The sequence below is a fragment of the Lethenteron reissneri genome, chromosome 72 (genome assembly GCF_015708825.2).
Source record: "Lethenteron reissneri isolate LAM-NWPU_2019-01 chromosome 72, ASM1570882v1, whole genome shotgun sequence".
NCBI lineage: Eukaryota > Metazoa > Chordata > Hyperoartia > Petromyzontiformes > Petromyzontidae > Lethenteron > Lethenteron reissneri.
Window position 1 is genome coordinate 926,829 of NC_083850.1, and position 20,446 is coordinate 947,274.

Below are 20,446 nucleotides of genomic sequence, written 5' to 3' on the forward strand. Positions count from 1 at the left end.
TGCGTCGCCCTCGACATGTGATGTTGCTGCTTCTGTTGCTGTTATATACGCAGAGAGGTGGTGTTCCATGATGGGATTACGCCTTTGATCAAAGACTCTGATCAAACTTACCCTATTGATGCCTTTGATCGTCGCATTTGATCAACTCTGATAGTTGTAGGCTCTCACATGTTAAGCTCTAACATAGTGAAACATAATATTATAACCTATGAACGCTGTAAAATCCTTTTAACTGTTATAGTGGGATTATAATCGAATAAGAATAATTAGAATCGCACTGTGCTCAAATTATAATCACATATGCGAACCGGGTATAGGATATGCAGGATTAGAATGGAATTACAATTATTCGAATCCCACTATTCTAATGATATTATAATACCTTGCCTCCGTGAATATGGTTATAAGTTTATAATCGTTAAATGTTCAGTGTTATCGTTTTTAGTATTACAGTTTACTTGTTATAGAGTACAGTTTATCCCCGACATACTTCGGGATTAGGGACTGGTACGTTGATGAACGACTAACTACGGGGACCTTTCCCCTCAAGGAACACGTGTTAATCGGGTAGACAGCCAAGATGCTGCAGGTTAAGGGCACACTTGTGTGACGGAGATCCTCAACCTGAAATTATCTGAACATGTTTTTGCTAGGAACATTATAAAATAAAGACCGGACAAACATTTGTTAAAAATACGTTTTTATTCATCTGCAATAATTTTTACGTCAAAACTCGAAGGGAATATTTATTATGTCCTATGTTCACACATTTCCAGTACAATGCAAACCATTTCCGTTCCAGGAATATCAAAGTGTTAAAACATCATTCCCCATGATTTCCTTATTAGTTCACCACATTTGTTCACTGTGCGTCTATGTTGCAGTCAAGTCGATTAATACCAATCAAAAAAGCCATATACTTGAAAAAAATCGTTTAAAATGTTGAGTAAAGATGTACCTACAGGCGCATTCCAACTTTAGCTCAACAGGAACACTTAACGACTACAATTGAACCCTCTCACAACCAGTGCTCATCACACCACTTCGGCAAGTAATCCGATAATATTACAAACCACCACTGTGCACGTCATTAAACTAAAAAAACTGTAAAACTAAAATGGTCAAAATTATAACCAAAAAGTACTCGATACGGCTTAAAAGGTATAACCACATGACATAATATTTTTTCAGTCACCGCTAGCTCTCTGGTTGACTCTCGAGCCACTCCATTACATCCAGCCATCTCTCGGGATCCAACTGCATGGGATCGAAGGTGGAATTATCTTCAGGACTCATTGCAGCACCTTGAATTTCAGCTTTTGATTTCAGTTTCCTATCATTGTGGACCTTCTGATGCTTGTTCATGGTTGATGACCGTGCAAATGCCTTCCCACACACAGAGCACGGGAATGGCTTCTGGCCCGTGTGTGTTTTCTCATGAGCTTGAAGATTTGATGAGTGTGAAAATGTCTTCCCACACACAGAGCACAGGAATGGCTTCTCGCCCGTGTGTGTTTTCTCATGAGCTTGAAGATTTGATGATTGTGCAAATGTCTTCCCACACACAGGGCACAAGAACGGCTTCTCACCGGTGTGTGTTTTCTGGTGAGTTTGAAGAGTTGATGAGTGTGCAAATGTCTTCCCACACACAGGGCACAAGAACGTCTTCTCACCCGTGTGTGTTTTCTGATGGTTTTGAAGAGTTGACGAGTGTGCAAATGTCTTTCCACACACAGAACACAGGAATAGCTTCTCGCCCGTGTGTGTTCTCTGGTGACTCTGAAGATGTGATGACTTAGCAAATGTCTTCCCACACAAAGGGCACAGGAATGGCTTCTCACCTGTGTGTTTTTTCTTATGATCTTGAAGAGTTGATGACCGTGCAAATGCTATCCCACACACAGAGCACAGGAATGGCTTCTCGCCCGTGTGTGTTCTCTGATGGGTTTGAAGAGTTGACGAGTGTGCAAATGTCTTTCCACACACAGAACACAGGAATAGCTTCTCGCCCGTGTGTGTTCTCTGGTGACTCTGAAGAAGTGATGAGCTTGCAAATGCATTCCCACACACAGAGCACGGGAATTGCTTCTCACCCGTGTGTGTTCTCTGGTGTCTCTGAAGATGTGATGGCCATGAAAAGGACTTACCACACACAGAGCAATTGAATGGCTTCTTGTCTCCGTGTGCGTGGGGCTGTGGAGAGCGTCTCTGCTCCATGTGAGCGTAGTAACAGCAGCGATGTTATCGAATCAAAAGTACGCTATCGGCCGCAATGATGTTTAGCGTTGAGTTTTGGATTTAGTTAACTGCTAAAACAAGAACGACACTCGCGTCTAAGCGAGACGCAAACAAATCCCGTAAATTTGACGACGAACACGTTTAAGAGTTTATCCGCGAAAATAGACACTTACTTGGAGATTCACGGTATATCGGTGTCTGTAACCCGTCTTAAGATGTCGCCACGAACTCTCCCGACGCAAAGTCGCCTAACTGTCGACACAGCAATTGTGCTCGCCAGGCTGCGTTGTCTCGCGGTTGAAGGGCGATCAACAGAGCGACGAGTCGAGCGTCCAACCTCATCAAGTTCCCTCACGAAATGGCATTGAGCTCTGCTTCTGAGCCGCCTTATAACTCCCCCCCCTAGGATCCAATCCTTTGTCTTTCAGGATATTTGCATTCGATTGTTAATTTTGGAAGGTACAATCCGCATATATATTAACATACCGAAGGGTAATGTGCCCATTGTGCTTCATGCATGAATATGTAAGTGCATCTCAGTGTGTAATTGTGCGCTTATTTTGAATAAATGGAAAAACTTTGTCCTCGATTTAAAGTGAATGCAGGGAAATTAGCATGTAACTTTAGAAAAGGAAGAGAGCGGCCTTCTCGACGAGGGAGTGAAACCCAATAGGTAATATTCTTTTACAGCGTTACAATGGATAGGTTGTAGTTCATAGGTTATAATATTATGTTTCACTATGATAGAGCTTAACATGTGAGAGTCTACAATATCAGAGTTGATAAAATGCGACGATCAAGGGCGTCAATCGGGTGAGTTTGAACAGAGGCTTTAATCAAAGGCGTCATCCCATCACGGAACACCACCTCCCTGCGTTTATTACAGCAACAGAAGCAACTACAGCAGCAAGGGGCAACGCAGCTACTTCCGATTCTGCTGCCCAGCTGTTTGTAGTCGGGACCTGCTCTCGCAGGACCCCACACGTCTTTGGAAATGATTGCGATGATCATGTCTGAGCTCAGAATTAAGTCACTCAAGATTACTTTTTTAACCATAACTTTAGGTAGGTTAGTGTCATCGGGGCTCTGTGAATACTACTCATGAATGAAATCACACTCCTGTATAACCGACATTGTACTAATTTTGGTTGATCGAGTAGAACAAGGCACATAACATGTCCAGACGATTTCTTATCAACAACAGTGTCCTTAAATATGATGCTAAAATAAATGTTAACACTGGATTAAACGTGCACCTCTTAACCCCTCCCTCGCATTTACGACTAACAATTTGCATTTGCACATAACATACATTCAAGTACAGTAATTTTCTAAAACGACCAAATTGTCATTCTAAAATTTGAATGCCATTCTTACCCTCGACCCCCACAGTTCACATATCCGACCGTCGGTTCGATTGAACGGACAATTAACAAACATGTGTAGAGTTCCATTATAATACTTCTAATGAAATTAAAATACCGTACCTCCGTTTATGGTGGTATAAATTATAAAACCAGTTGGTAGCTTTTTTTGTCGTTTAATGTTTAGTGTTATTGTTTATAGTGTTATCAATTTACGTGTTTTTAAGTACAGGTGATTCCCGGTATACTTCGGTATTCTGGACCTGAACGTTGCACCGTCTCTCTGGGGAACCGTGTGGTGTGTGTAGCGAGTATCACGGGGTGGGCGGTTAGTGTGGTGATCGTGGTCACGGTTGGCACCGATGCACGACCACCGCCACCACTCCTACTGGGCGGTGGACCTGCCACCACAAAGCAGCATGCGGCGGAGGAGTGAGGCGATCGCTCTCGCCACGCGAGCGAGGCCCCCTCGCTTCCTCTTCTTTTCGTGCATCTCCACCTGCACCTCTTCCGTTTTCTCCTCCGTCTCATCCTCCTCCATCCCCTCTTCTTCATCCTCCACCACCATCTCCTCTACCTCCTCCTCCTCTTCCTGCGCCACCTCCATCTTGTCCATCTTCTTCTCCTCTGCTAGCACCATCTCTTCCTCCTTCATCTCCTCCTCAACTTCCGGCACCACCATCTCCACCACCGTCTTCTCTTCCTCCTCCACCACCATTGTTTCCCCCTTGTCCGTCGTCTCCATGTCCTCCACCACGACCATCTCTTCATCCTTTGTTGTCTCCTTGTCCTCCATCTCCGTATTGTCTTTCTCCTCTCCCTCCGTGTTCCCCTCCATTGTCACCATCACAATCTCGTCCTCCTTTGCCTTCTCTTCCTCCGTCTCTACTTCATCCTCCATCTCCTTCACCTCTTCCTTCGTCTCCTTCTCCACAACCTCTGTCTTCACTTCAAAGGCCTGGACGAGTGAGGAGGAGGACTGAGCTGGCTCAGATCTGTGAAGAGACAACACGACACCGTTCTACATTTGAAGCTTTCGTGACTGCAATGATTCATATTCTTAGGTTTTTTCGGTAAAGTCACGTAGGTAAAAAAACATTAAAAAATTAAAATAACGTAAAAAATAAAAATCACGACGTTTCGGAGGCAACACAAGCTTCCGTCTTCAGGTGGAACCGTCACAGCCACGACAGCTGTATCAGGTAAATGAGAGATTGCAGAAGCTACCACTTCGTTTATATGATGGTTGGAGAAGGTGGTGGGGCAAGGGCCGCATACTTTTATTAATATGGTAAGGTGAGGCTTAAGACTAAGAATAGACTGCATATCAAAGGCTGAGCCTTTGTTATGGAGAGGTGCGGTTTGTGACTCAACCTGTAACAGGGAGACCACCACTAGACATGGTAAAACTGTGATGGTTGTCTGTCAAACACGACACCGTTCCACCTTGCTGCTACGGCAGACATCGCCATCTCCCCATCGTCCGTGGGTGGAATGTGTGGCGGATTAATTCGAGCTGAAAAGAAACAGCAATAACGACATGGCCAGTGAGTGTGCTTAGTATTGGTGCTGTCATTCTCATGGCGCCAGGCTATCCTTGAGATAGGTGCAGCTGTGTCTCACACAGACTGCTGTAGTTTCACAGTAGTGGGTGGCGTTGCTGTGCAAATTTAGCTGAATAATTTGAAGTGACATTTTTTTGGTTCTTTCGGTAAAGTCATGTAGGTATAAAATAAAATAAATTAAATCACAACGTTTCGATTGTAACACAAGCAATCATCATCAGGTGGGAAAACCACAGCAAGAAACGTTCTTGCAATAACGACATGGCCATCGAAACGTCGTGATTTAATTTAATTTATTTTATTTCATACCTACGTGAATTTACCGATATAACCAAAGAATATGGATCCCTGTAGTCACTAAAACTTCAAATCTAGATTGAACATATTCTATATGTATATTCTAATTGACCCCTTGCACATAATGTCCTAAGCATTTCAAATGGCATCGATAGAGATCCTGAACGTCCACTGTGACGGAATGGGTGTGGATCTGTGTGGTCAATGCAGCAGCAATAATAGCCAGGGCGGGAAGCAAGATCTGAACTGTAATGGTGAAGAATGAGTGCACGAAAATTTGGTCGCTTCAACACATCCACGATTTAAAAAAAGTGTCCGTCAGTGATTTGTGGTCGAGAGAGCCACCTCCCTTGACGTCAAAGGCATCTCAGAGTGCATTGCATGCGATGAGCCTCTCGCATCTCTCATCTCATCGCGTTTTAAATTGGACACCCCTCTCAGTGGTAGCTGTCGCTGTGCATTACAAGGCGAATTGGCAGCTGGCCTAGAAACAGGCGATAGACAGCGAAAATCTCACGGTGGATGGAGGGTTACATGGTGAAGATATGCCCACTTCGTTATGTGGTCTAACCCAGAAACCAGTTATGAAAAATAAATCTGTCCACAGTATAGCGGAATGTACACGTGGAGTTTGCAGTGTCTGTGAATTTTGAGAGCGCGACAGGGCTTGAGCACCTGTGCATCACAGCAACATTGACCTTGGTTTGATTTCCACGTTTGGCCACATTCTCCGTGTGGATTGTGCAGCCACCTGTTCTGGGAATGTTCTGCAGCTTTCTCCCTGTTACTAAACCCACACAAGCAATGCAAATTGTTCAATTTGGATCGCAAACAGTATCAACTTTCTTGAAAAATGCGAGCAAACTTGGCAGAATCCTCCTGAAAAAAAGTCTTGAGACCGAGTAAGGCTGATTCTGCGTGAGAAGCATGGCAATAAATAACAAAAATAAACACACAGGGCGCACACGCAGAGTGGTTTACCGTGGCTCAGCGACTCCGGAGTTTGCTTTATCTTCTTGGAAGCCCTCTTCTCCAAAGCTCGGAGCAATTGGGTCCCACACAGGATTGGAGGACGTGGTGGCGGTGGCGGCGGTGGTGGTACTGCTGGTGGTAGCGGTCTGGAGCCATTGTCGCTCGATCTTGGCGAGGCGCTGCTCCTCCTCGAGGCGCTTTTGCTCCACAAGACGCTGCTCCTCCATCAAGTGCTCCTCCTCCTCTTGACGCTTCACCTCAACGAGGCGCTTCTCCTGCATGAGACGTTTCTCCTCGAGGAGCTTCACCTTGCGAAAGCGCCTCTCCTCAAGACGCTTCTTCTTCTTCTCGAGACGCTTCAGCTCTATGAGACGCTTCACCTCAAAGAGGCGATTCTCCTCCATGAGGTGCTTCTCTTCCTCGACCCGCTGCACCTCAATGAGGCGCTGCTCCTCGACAAGGCGCTTCACTTCTTCCACCTGCTTCTCCTCCATGAGGCGCTTCTCTTCCTCGACCCGCTTCACATCTATGAGGCGCTTCTCTTCCTCCAGATGCTTCTCCTTGAGACGCTTCACCTCGCGAAGGCGCTTCTCCTCCATGAAGCGCGTTTCTTCAAGGAGGCGCTTTTCCATGACCCGTTTCACGTCTTTGAGGATATTATTTCGAAGGCACTTCTGCTCCGTTTGGTGCTTCACCTTGGCGAGGCACTTCACCTCATTGGGGCGCTTCTCTTCCATTGGGCATTTCTCCTTCGCAAGGCGCTTGTCCTCCTGGAGACGCTTCACTCCGCTGAAGTTCTTCACCTCCCCAATGCTCCTCTGTTCACGCGAAGATAAGCACATGACCATTCAGACATGCACACTCAGGACAAAATCCATTCTCGCAGGCACACAAACATGGACGGGCACATAGACAAACAAAAATGCATACTGGCACATCTATGTACGGATGCAAACATGCACATTAACTCATGGCATGACGTGATGATGGAGGGATGGAGTGATGGTGTTGGGAGATGGTGTTGTGATACGGAGAGGAGAAATTGTGGAATGTTCTGGAGAGACGGTGCCTTGTGATGGTATTGACGCTTTATGAGGCTCTATGCTATTGTATTGATTCTCGAATTGAATCTTTCGTGACTGCAAGCATTCATACTCACGTATGTGACTTTACCGAAAAAACCTAAGAAAGAGTCACGTACGTGACTTTACCGAAAAAACTAAGAGTATATTGTATCGAGTTGGTGGTGATGTGAAGAGATTGTGTGGTGATGTGAGGTGTAGTAATGTTTTGGTGCAATGGTGTGGGAGTGTGGAGAGAATGTGGTGTTTGACTCCCATAGACCCCATACACACCTTTGGGGAACGATTTTCATAGCTTTGGCCTGGGAAAGGGTCCACTTCATCCATAATGTCCCCCCACGTGGTCGACTGACGCCATGACTCCCGGGCTACGGAAAACAAAATTAATTCAAAGGACGAGTAATGTATTAGAGAACGAAGCACGTGGATATTCACACAACTAATTCTGAGATTCTTGTAATTACCTCTTAACACATAACATGACCTGCTGTTGAGAAACATTAGTCACATGGCAGTAAAACATTACAAGTCATATTTTTGTAAGCATGTTGAGATCATCAATTTCATAAAGTTGAGACCCCCATTTAAACCAATATGGCTGAAACGCAGCTCTAAATCTATGTTGTCTGCCACCCTTGACCGTTTACCTCTTCCCATCACCACCAAGCCACGTCTACTAAAAATAATTAATCAGGGAGCTGCCTCCTCTGCATAAAAGCCACGTGATGCAGGTAACTGGGACTTACCATCATAGTCCTCCAAGATGTCAGCCCACTTGCGTTGTCTGTCCATGTTGTTGGGAAGGAGTAGTTTCTGTTTGATGTTGGAGGGCCTGGGGAGGTTGTAAAAACGCTCAGATTTAGCAACCTTTTGAATCACTCATCCTCTCAATTATTACATATTTGACCACACGCTGTACCAATCAAATCACTCACTCGCTTGTTTGCCCACTCACGCGTGCGTCAGATCACTCACTCATCCACCCACGCGAACATGTTTATTCCAACTGCCTATTGCATTAAACATAATCGACAGACATAACCGTGATGATTAACCTCTAATCCAGACAAGCATGTTGATGCACAGCCCATTTGTTATTAATCGACTGCTTGATAAAGGCCCCCCTATGTCTTGTAGGTCATTGGGGTCAAATGACCGTACTTAAATCATTTGTTATAACCCGAGAATGACGTCGTAGGTCACTTGATGTCAGAGGTACCGCCCATGTGGCTGTGACATCACAGATAAGAGACGTCTATGGCAGCAGCTTGGGTCTGAACTAAAAGGCAGACTCCTCCCCCGTGTTGGATAACATTCAAAACATGTAATGCAGGGCACAATTATGCAGGCAATCAGAACACAATAATTATAGACATGTTAATCATATTATATGAGATTTAAACAGGTTAGTTATGAACGTTTTAAATGTTAACTTGCTTTGGGTCTAAACAATGACAGTAACAGTAACATATCAGAGCATGCCAAGTAACCTAACTAATAGTCATAATTTGGTTGCAGAAAATCCAAATATCAACATATTCAAATATAATGAAGCTTTAGTTTGTAGTCAAAACGTGCAATAAAAATAAACAACACACATCGTCAACAGGGACGCTCACGATAATTGTTTTTTACCCTTCTATCTGGCAACAAAACTGACACCTTTTTACAAGGAGTCATGTTTGCATAGACCGCAATACCTGCAGTCATAATACAAACAAAAGAACATAACTCTGATAATGTGGACTGTCCTTGAAGTTGATTGGTCCACACCCGAGACAGCTTTCCTTAGAGCCTAGTCTCACATGGGTTGGACCTGATGACGCCAAAAGGCGCACTGTAAAAAGGTGTCAGTTTTGTTGCCAGATAGAAGGGTAAAAAACAATTATCATATTTTACTGGCAAATGAGGTTCCCACAGGGACGCTCACCTCGTTGAGGATTCGCTCTGCAAAGGCTTCTTCTGCTGCTGCTCACTCGTGCGCATTCCTCTCGACTGCGGGTGGAGGCGTGGCTATGACGTAACAGAGGTGACGTCACTACAGCGAGGCTCCGCCCCCACGCGCTTGGCGGGCGCACCACGTGGTGCAGTGCGGGTGGTTGCGTCACCGGAAACAGCAGAGCCCTCGGTTCAACATTAAACATTTGCCCCCTCGCTTTGTGCTGTCTTTGATGTCGCCGTTACTGCGGCGAGGACTGAAGCGATGCCTGGCCATCAGGCCTGGCATATACCTAGGCCTCAGGCTTCATATTTGTTCGTAGTTATTTTTTGTTTAATTGGAATTATTAACTTGCATTTCATTAATTACATTTCAAGCGTATAAACACCATCCCATTGGTTTATTTACTTTTAAATTAAGGTTTTTATTATAGTTATTGATCTGTAGTTATATTTAAGTGAGTGAGGTGGTTGTACTAAGTGTGAATTTGAGTTCCATGTAAATTATTATTGTGTAAAGGATTTGTCTGTGTGCACCTATCCTGGCAGTGGTAATATGGGCTTTTTATGATTAAGTTGTTAATGAGATTGTTTATTTGTGTGTGTCTGTTATCTATGTCTGTGTCAGGTTACATATCTATGTTTGGATCTGTTTGTGTTTGTGAATTTATGATGGGTGGTGATGATGTTTCTTGATAATGGATGGTGGTGATGATGATGATGATGGGTGGTGATTATGAAGGGTGGTAATGATGATGGTTGATGATGATAATGTGTCATGATTATGATGGGTGGTAATGATCATGGGTGGTGGTAATGATTGGTGAGGTTATGATGATGGGTGGTGATGGTTATGGGTGGTGATGATGATGGGTTGTTGTGATTATGGGTGTTGATGATGATGGATGATTGGTGGTGGTTATGATGAATGTTGGTTGTGATGGTTGGGTGGTGGTGGTGTTGACGATGGTTGGTGATGGTGAGTTGATAGTGATAATGATGATCGGTGATGATAATGGGTGTTGATATTGATGATTTGTGTTGATGAATATGGGTGGTGATGAGTAAATGAGCCACCACCCGACGCATAACAGCAACAGAAGTAACTAAAGCAGCACCAATAACATCAGCGACAACAGCAGCAGCAACAACACATTTTGAGGGCGACGCAACTACTTCTAATTCTGCTGTTTCTGCTGCTCGACTATTTGTAGTCAGGTCCTGCTCTCGCGGGACCCAACACGTCTTTGGAAATGATTGCGATGATCATGTCTGAGCTGAGAATTAAGTGACTAAACGTTACTTTGTTTAACAATAACTGTGTGTAGGTTAGTATCTGGGGGCTCAGCGAATACTATTCATGAAAGAACTCGCACTCCTTTATGACCGACATTGTACTAATTTTGGTTGATCGAGACGAACAAGGCACGTGCCGTGTCCAGACGAACTTTTATTTCCAATATTGTCCTTAAATTTGATGCTAAAATAAACGTTAACACTGGATTAAACATGCACCTCTTAACCTCTGCCTCGCATTTACGACTAACAATTTGCATTTACACTTAACATACAGTCAAGCACAGTAAAATGCGAATACGACAGTATTGTTATTCTAGGAATTTGAATTCGATTCTAACCCTGCACCCCTCACAGTTTGCATATCCAACCCCCGGTTCGATGGAACGTTCGCTTTACATACATATGAGCAGAGTGCGATTATAATACTTCTAATGAGATTTGAATGCCGTACCTCAGCTTATGGTGTAATGAATTAGGAAACCTAATGAATTAGGAAACCTAATTCATTACTATAGTTACTACTAGCAGTCGCCGCCCGCTTCGCGGGCGGTGTGTATATGCTTGGTTGGTGGGGAGTTGAAAGTGGCTGGACACAATATACATGTTTTGGTGATTGTTTTATGTTTATTTTTGTGAGGTTATATGTATTTTTATGAGACGCTCAATCGAGGGTGTCCAGACTCCCTCACGTCATCTCCAAATGCCCGCGCACTGATTTCCGTCATATCATCGCCTTTGTAGACGTACTTGTACAAGTACTTGATCGCCGTGATGCTCGAGCACACCTCGACGTTGATGTGGCAATCGTATTTCTGAGAGAAGAATGTATTGTACGCAACAACCCATTGATTGACTGTCGCATTGTCATATTTCTTGCCCTTGAACTTGAGCACGCCGTCAGTTCACAGGCGTCTTCTGTAGACAGGAAATCTATTCTGGTTGGTTTGTGTTACCTCGGACAGTGCCTTCGGGAAACCCTTGGTGCACTCGCCGTCCTTCATACACGGAGAGCTGGGGTTTAGGGCTCCACACGGCCCGTGCGTCATGGTGCATCATGCTGGTCAAAACTGTGTTGTACAGATCACTGTTCTTCACGGCATCTGGAAGATCCGCGGACACAAACTTGTCAAAGTCATGGCGAGTCCTGGGTTTGTCTTCATGGGCGAGAATAATGAGTATGTGAGCGTGCGGCAGTCCACGCTTCTGAAACTCGACCACATAGATTCGCGCGATTATGCTGCCCAAACACCCCATCATCGAGATCCTTCAACACTGCTTTGAGCTTCTGTTGCCACACACGTGCGACAATATCTGGCCTATCTTGAGCAGTTTGGTGTGGTCCGTTTCTGTCTATCGTCTTTGTGATTTCATCCCATTGAGGGTTGCACGTCACAGTCATGAACAAATCCAGCTTGCCAAACTCGCGCACCATCGCCATGGAGTCCTGATGAGTACATGTATCTCTCACCACCCGAGAACGACGCTGGAAGTACGATGCGCTGTCCGACTTGATCAAGGAAGTGACGGCGGCGGCTTGGCTCTGGATGCACTAACATGCCTGTGTCACGATCGTATTCCGACACTAAGCCTTCGTTTTCGCCTAATGCAACCACGCCCTCATGCAGGTACGCATCCAGAACTCCCTTGTAAAGATCAGCTCGAAGTGTCTTCTGGTTTGCCGCGACCCAGCGCAGACTCTCCTGTTCGCACTTGGCACGTTGGTCAACCACCCACTGTTGGAACAGTCGCCCGCCTTGGTGGAGAACCGACTGGTCGTTTTCCCTCTGGTAGAGTCGGTACACAACATGTTCGCGAAGCGCCATTCGCATCTTGTTCCGATACGTAGCGCCGTTCGTGTACTCATCCGTGTACGTCCAACCCAGTTCCCCGAGAGGGAGCAAGAGAGGACATTGAAGTAAATCGTAGATCGAATGGGTTTCGAACAGTCGCCAAAGCCCACCTGACCGTGGGAAGAGAAGCAAGTCTCAGTTATTCGCCGCGTTGCCGTCATCAACCAACACAGCAGCAACCTCCGTGGCCGTGGGGAGATTGTGCGTGCGAGGTCCCGCATAGTTGTTGGCACGCAGGCGAAACACGACGTTGACGGGGTTGTCGCCGGCTTCGATCATGCTTCTCATCCGCTGACCCATCGTAAGGAACTCGCGCACAAACGGGTTGCACGTCTCCATCATGTGCTCCAAGTCCAACAGCGCGACTCTGTTGAGGCCACAAAAAATCCCCTGTCGGCGAGCCACTCGTGCTTCCACATCTGGATCGTACACGTAAATCTGCGCAAACTTGGGCTTCATTGTCTGACCGGCTTGATCCGTATATGGTAACAAAGATCCCAAGAAATGGCTCATCGCTCCTTGGATACGGTATGTATACACGCCTCTCTGCCTTTGGACACTTTGATCTTCCGCTACTGGGTCGAAGCGGGGATTGCTGAAAGATGCACCAAGCGACGTAAATGCAACCACTTGATTGTACATGCGTATCTGTTTCCGAAACTATTCATCTTGGTACCACTTGCGTAGAATGGCCGGGGCAGGCTGGAGTGGCGGAAGAGCGACCTTGCCGTCAATGCAGCATGTGATCGAAGACTCGCCCGGCCACTTCCATGCTCGACACTTCGAGCAAACGGAAGTTGGCTCTGGTAGTTTGTGTCTTCCTGCGATGACATTCTTCCCCGAAACTCTCGAGACTTCAAACTCGTCTTGGTTGGCGAGGGCGTCCTTGTAGCGCTTGGTTCGCCGTTGAACGCGTCGCTGTTCCAGCGTCTCCTCGACTTCGTTTTCTGTCCTCTCCATTTGCCGTTGGGACTGGCGCTGTCACATCTCCTCTTGTTGTTCTTCCGTCATCCTGGCGAGACGTTCAGCTTCCAACTCAGCATGGCGTCGACGCGCTTCCTCCTGCTGTTCTTCCGTCAACCTCCCAAGGCGCTCTGCTTCCAGCACACTGTGGCGACGTCGTTCTTCGTCTTGCTGCTGTTCCGTCAACCTTCGGCGCCGCTCAGCTTCCGATTCACTGCGACGATATCGTTCATCCAGTAGTCTCTCGGCAGTCATTCTCGAACGACGCTGGGCCTCCAGCGCAGCGCGATGTGCTCGCTCAGCATCTTGTTGAAACGGAGATCGCTCAGCACGTCGCAAGCGATCCTTCTCGTTGCGCTTTAGGCGACGCAACTCTTGAAAGCCCAGTGTGAGTTGTGGATCCTCCCGCCCTGCGGCTCGAGCAATGACAAAGTCAGGGTCGTCTTCTTCTTGCTTACCTTCCTAAAGAACCACATGGAAGTCGCCGGGAGAAACGACATGATCGTGTACGTCCATGAGGACATCCTGCATATCACTTGGTTGATCCATTGTGTCGTTGCCAGCGTTGGTTGCTATGCGCCCTTCATCGATAGCATTCCCCAAGTAAAGCTCTCACTTTGGCTTATTCAACCGAAATCGCTTCATTCGGCGGCGATTGCGGCAACGATCTTTGACCTCCTTGGGCTCGGTCGCGGCAGGAGTTGCATGTGCGATTTCGTTTTTGTGCAAAGCGTCCTCGAGCTCCTCTCGTGTGTCTCTGTTTCGCTTGCTATAGGGATTTGGATGAAGCATTATCCTAGGTGAGGGTGAGTATGAAATAGTTGAGCAGCTTAGGCACCCTCTCCGTGTTCCACGACCAGTACTTGTAGTAATCGTGGTGGCTGTGGTCAGATATCTGGAAGTCTGCGTACACAAACGTGACGCGTTAGACAGAAAGCCTATGTAAAGCGCGTTGCCTCTCAGTCTGTGACATCTGAAGCACTGTAGAATATATGTCGCTGTACTGTTGCGCACGGGTACTGGCAGATATAGTCCCTCCGACTGACGCACAGACGTAGTGACGACAGATATAATACACGCAGTGCCTCTACCCTGCTCGCTACCAAGTCCCTACGCGACCGCCAGCTATGTTCTTGCGCGTTCAGAGTGTTTGTTTTACCCAAAGATGACCCTCACTTCCGCACGCAGCACTATCCACCATAAGCGCACACTGGCACACTTACAGATGCAGCGGTTTGTTTTGTTTGATTTTATTAGTAACGCAGCATCGATATGCGCTCCACCATTTCGAAAATGTTATTTGTCGGTGTTATGCGGTCCATTTACATAAACATACGTAATATTAGCGTAACTACCATTCGCACACTTGCATACACACCACTCACATAGCGCAGGGTCTGCGCCCACAGTGCACTGCACCACTGCGGCGCAGACCTTGTCAGACCTATGCTATCACACAGCGCTTACCTTCTGTGTGCTTCTGCATGTTTGGAAACGGACGACTGACTGACTGACGCGTGCTGCCGCCACAAAGCACGCAGGCCACTTTGAGGCAATTAAATGTAAGGGATAATTAATTAGTCCAATGAGATCGAGCGCTGGTTTGATATGTAGGGCCGGGAACTGTGCAGGGCCACTTTGCACACACTTGTTTCGGCCCAATTAAAGATTAAGCACAGTGGTTTCAAGGGAATGGGCGTAATATTGATGGAGCTGCGTACGAAAGAGTGGTCAGTTTTGTCCACTGGGCCGTCGAACCGAACCCCACCAATAATGAACAGATTTTATTGAAAGTTCTGGAATTGAAAATGTATGTGGCTATCTGATTAGTGGAGGGTTCTTGGTTGCAGCCGCGGACGTTCTTCGTTGGGGAGATATCGCCACCAGAACGCAGCGTTCGGCGGGTGCAACAGCAACACTGTACCTACAGTAGATTTTGCGTTGCGACCATCACTGTGAATATGGTGTTGTGTGAAAGTAGGTGCAATTGTTGACCGAAGAGACGCTGTTGTGCGGCAGGTTTATTTATTTATATTTGTCGAATGAAAGTGAGCTGTGGCTTTTTGCCGGCTGTTTTATTAATTTTTATCGACGAATCAGAGCTAGCTGTTTGGGCGGGTCCGTAAATAAATTAACGTCCAGATACGCACGCAGACGACCAAACCAGCGTAGTTGTTTAAGATAGTCGTTTAATGTTGAGTGTTATCGTTTATAGTGATACAGCTGAAGTCATAGAGGTGAAACGGCCTAAGTGTGTACGAATGTAGATAGGGCATCGCCGTTGGTTCATCCACCCATCCCGCCTCAAGACTTATGTCCGTCCCCACCCAGACAGCTCATCCCCATATCCTGTACAGCCCAAGTCTGGTGTGTCCGACGTGGTGGGGCGCTCGGCAAACGGAAACTATACATTGCGACGCTTTAAAATAATAGTAGTTTAATGTTTAGTGCTATCGTTTATAATGTTACAGTTGACATGTTATAGAGTACAGGTGATCTCCAGTATATTGTACTTCGGGATTAGGGACCAGAATGCTGCGAAACGATTTATAACGGGGCCATTCCCCTCTGGGAACATGTTAATGGGGAGACAGCCAAGATGCTGCTCGTTAAGGGCAGACTTGTGTGACGGAGATTAGCGAATACTACCGAATAATTAGCTCACACTCATTTATGACTAAATTTGTCGTAATTTTGGTTGATTATGGAGAACAAGACACCTGCTATGTTGACGAATTCTTATCACAAAGTGTACTTACCTATATTGCTAAAATATCGTTAACACTAGAATAAACTTGAAGTTCTTAGCCATCTCATCACGTTGCTTCAAATATGCTCTAGGTTGAGTGTCCTGATGTGGTCTGAAGCATTTACTGTGATTAAATTGAAGCATTCAAAGCGGTCCACAACCCTGAATTGTGCAGCTTGGAATAATGGAGGAATTCGAAATAAATTTCTTTTTTTAACCTGAGGCCATAATTAGGAGGTACATCACAAGCGAAAGCGATAGTATTTGCCAAGAATATCTTCATTAATCGAAAACGAAAGTAGGAAGTTCAAATGGTGTCATATACCGCCTAATATTCGAGTTGGATCTTTGGGGCTGTATAATGTGTAAAGTTGAAGGTGCTAGGTGTTGTCTTCTTCTAACAGCTACTAACGTGCGTGTTGTCTGTTTTTAGGATTTGTCCATTGTTGTTGAACTTGTCGTGCGCATTTCTTGTTGAGTTCTGTCACTTTAGTGTTGCAGTTTGTTAAAGAATCCGCCACGTGAGCGTGGTGTTTTGCTTAGTGGGAATTTCGCTTTGTTACAATTTGTGATTGTTATAATAATTGTAACGATTCATAAGCTCATGAGCTTATAATGTGTTTGTGCGTTTATTTATTAATGGGAAACTGTCTATTGCTCTTCGATACCATTGAGATGGAACATTCATCCAGCAGTGAAAATCGTGATTCTATAACGACCGTAGTGTAATTGTAATGATTTTAATCCGATCCTTGCACGTACACTATACATACATATGAGCAAAGTGCTATTTTAATAAGACCACACTGTGATTCTACTGCTTATAATGATATTATAATACCTTACCTCCGTTTATATGGTTATAAATTAAAACACTAGTTTATAATCATTTAATGTTTAGTGTTATCGTTTATAGTATTACAGTTTACATGTTATAGAGTACAGTTTATCCACGACATTCTTCGGGATTAGGGACTGGTACGTTGATGAACGATTAACTACGGGGACCTTTCCCATCAAGGAACACGTGTTAATCGGGTAGACAGCCAAGATGCTGCCGGTTAAGGGCACACTTGTGTGACGGAGATCCTCCTCCTGAAATTATCTTAACATATTTTTGCTAGGAACATTATAAAATAAAGACCGGACAAACATTTTTTAAAATACTTTTTATTAATCTGCAATCATTTGTATGTCAAAACTCGAAGGAAATATGTATTATGTCCTATGTTCACACATTTCCAGTAGGATGCAAACCATTTCCGTTCCAGGAATACCAAAGCATTTCCTTATTAGTTCACCACATTTGTTAACTGTGCGTCTATGTTGAAGTCAAGGCCATATATCCAACGAACGCGTCATCAATGTACATCCTGAAATCGGCGATCTAAAGTCGATTAATACCAATCAAAAACAGCTGTATACTTGACAAACCCCGTTTAAAATATTGAGTAAAGATGTACATACAGACGCATTCCAACTTTAGCTCAACAGGAACACGTAACGACTACAATTGAACCCTCACACAACCAGTGCTTATCACACCACTTCGGCAAGTAATCCGATAACATTACAAACCACCACTGTGCACGTCACGAAACTCTCACAAAAACAATAAAACTAAAATGGTCAAAATTACACACAAAAGTACTCGATACGGCTTAATAGGTATAACCACATGACGTAATATTTTTTCAGTCACCCCGAGCTCTCGGTTTGATCCCCGAGCCACTCCATTACATCCAGCCATCTCTCGGGATCCAACTGCATGGGATCGAATGTGGAAACTTCTTCAGGACCAATTGCAGCACCTTGAATTTCAGCTTTTGATTTCAGTTTCCTATCATTGTGGACCTTCTGATGCATGTTCATGGTTGATGACCGTGCAAATGCCTTCCCACACACAGAGCACAAGAATGGCTTCTCACCCGTGTGTGTTCTCTGGTGACTTTGAAGATGTGATGACTTTGCAAATGTCTTCCTACACACAGAGCACAGGAATGGCTTCTTGCCCGTATGTGTTCTCTGATGGTCTTGACAAGTTGACGAGTGTGCAAATGCCTTTCCACACACAGGGCACAGGAATGGCTTCTCGCCGGTGTGTGTTCTCTGGTGATTCTGAAGATGTGATGACTGTGCAAATGTCTTCCCACACACAGGGCACATGAACGGCTTCTCGCCCGTGTGTGTTCTCTGGTGTCTCTGAAGATGTGATGAATGTGCAAATGTCTTCCCACACACAGGGCACATGAACGGCTTCTCGCCCGTGTGTGTTCTCTGGTGACTCTGAAGATGTGATGAATGTGCAAATGTCTTCCCACACACAGGGCACATGAACGGCTTCTCGCCCGTGTGTGTTCTCTGGTGTCTCTGAAGATGTGATGGCCATGAAAATGTCTTCCCACACACAGAGCAATTGAATGGCTTCTTTCCTCCGTGTGCGCGGGGCTGTGGAGAGCGTCTCTGCTCCATGTGAGCGAAGTAACAGCAGCGGTGTTATCGAGTCAAAAGTACGCTATCGGCCGCAAGGATGTTTAGCGTTGAGTTTGGGATATTGTTTCACTCCCTCGTCGAGAAGGCCGCTCTCTTCCTTTTCTAAAGTTACATGCTAATTTCTCTGCATTCACTTTAAATCGAGGACAAAGTTTTTCCATTTATTCAAAATAAGCGCACAATTACAAACTGAGATGCACTTACATATTCATGCATGAAGCACAATGGGCACATTACCCTTCGGTATGTTAAAAGACATGCGGATTGTACCTTCCAAAATTAACAATCGAATGCAAATATCTTGAAAGACAAAGGATTGGATCCTAGGGGGGAGTTATAAGTCGGCTCAGAAACAGAGCTCAATGCCATTTCGAGAGGGAACTTGATGAGGTTGGACACTCGACTCGTCGCTCTGCTGATCGCCCTTCAACCGCGAGACAACGCAGCCTGGCGAGCACAATTGCTGTGTCGACAGTTAGGCGACTTTGCGTCGGGAGAGTTCGTGGCGACATCTTTAGACGGGTTCCAGACACCGATATATCGTGAATCTCCAAGTAAGTGTCTATTTTCGCGGATAAACTCTTAAACGTGTTCGTCGTCAAATTTATGGGATTTTTTTTGCGTCTCGCTTAGACGCGAGTGTCGTTCTTGTTATAGCAGTTAACAAAACTCAACGCTAAACATCCTTGCGGCCGATAGCGTACTTTTAACTCGATAACACCGCTGCTGTTACTACGCTCACATGGAGCAGAGACGCTCTCCACAGCCCCACGCACACGGAGACAAGAAGCCATTCAATTGCTCTGTGTGTGGGAAGTCATTTTCATGGCCATCAGATCTTCAGAGACACCAGAGAACACACACGGGCAAGAAGCCGTTCCTTTGCCCTGTGTGTGGGAAGGCATTTGCACAATCGTCAACTCTTCAAACTCATCAGAGAACGCACACGGGCGAGAAGCCATTCCTGTGCCCTGTGTGTGGGAAGGCATTTGCACGGTCATCAACTCTTAAAACTCATCAGAGAACGCACACGGGCGAGAAGCCATTCCTGTGCCCTGTGTGTGGGAAGGCATTTGCACAATCATCAACTCTTCAAAACCATCAGAGAACACACACGGGCGAGAAGCCATTCCTGTGCCCTGTGTGTGGGAAGGCATTTTCACAGTCGTCAAATCTTAGCACGCATCAGAAGGTCCACAATGATTGGAAACTGAAATCAAAAGCTGAAGTTCAAGGTGCTGCATTGAGTCCTGAAGAATTTTCCACCCTCGATCCCATGCAGTTGGATCCCGAGAGATGGCTGGATGTAATGGAGTGGCTCGACGATCAAACCGAGAGTCAGGGATGACTTACAGTTTTTGTGAGAGTTTAATGACGTGCACAATGGTGGTTTGTAATGTTATCGGATTACTTGCCGAAGTGGCGTGATGAGCAGTGGTTGTGATATAATTCAATTCCGGACAATATTGTAGTGTTTAAGTCTTCCTGTTGAGCTAAAGTTGGAATGCATCTTTAGTTAGATCTTTTCTCAACATTTTAAACGGGTTTTTTCAAGCATATAGATTTTTTTGGTTGGTATTAATCGACTTAAGATAGCCGATTTCAGGATGTACATTGATGACGCGTTCGTTGGATA

At 45.5% G+C, this 20,446-nt stretch overlaps 1 protein-coding gene and 1 pseudogene across 1 annotated transcript in view; one reads left to right on the plus strand and one right to left on the minus strand.

The window, feature by feature from the left end:
- The window catches only part of LOC133361268 (zinc finger protein 84-like), a 539,839-nt pseudogene that overhangs the window by 301,154 nt on the left and 218,239 nt on the right, over positions 1-20,446 (plus strand).
- The window catches only part of LOC133361312 (zinc finger protein ZFP2-like), a gene marked incomplete at both ends in the record, with an annotated part of 81,380 nt that continues 62,437 nt past the window's right edge, over positions 1,504-20,446 (minus strand). The window contains 6 exons of the mRNA XM_061580250.1: positions 1,504-2,031; positions 11,445-11,567; positions 11,716-11,855; positions 12,761-13,075; positions 13,901-14,030; positions 18,211-18,765. Coding sequence (XP_061436234.1) covers positions 1,504-2,031; positions 11,445-11,567; positions 11,716-11,855; positions 12,761-13,075; positions 13,901-14,030; positions 18,211-18,765 — 1,791 coding nt within the window. The remainder of the gene's footprint in view (positions 2,032-11,444; positions 11,568-11,715; positions 11,856-12,760; positions 13,076-13,900; positions 14,031-18,210; positions 18,766-20,446) is intronic.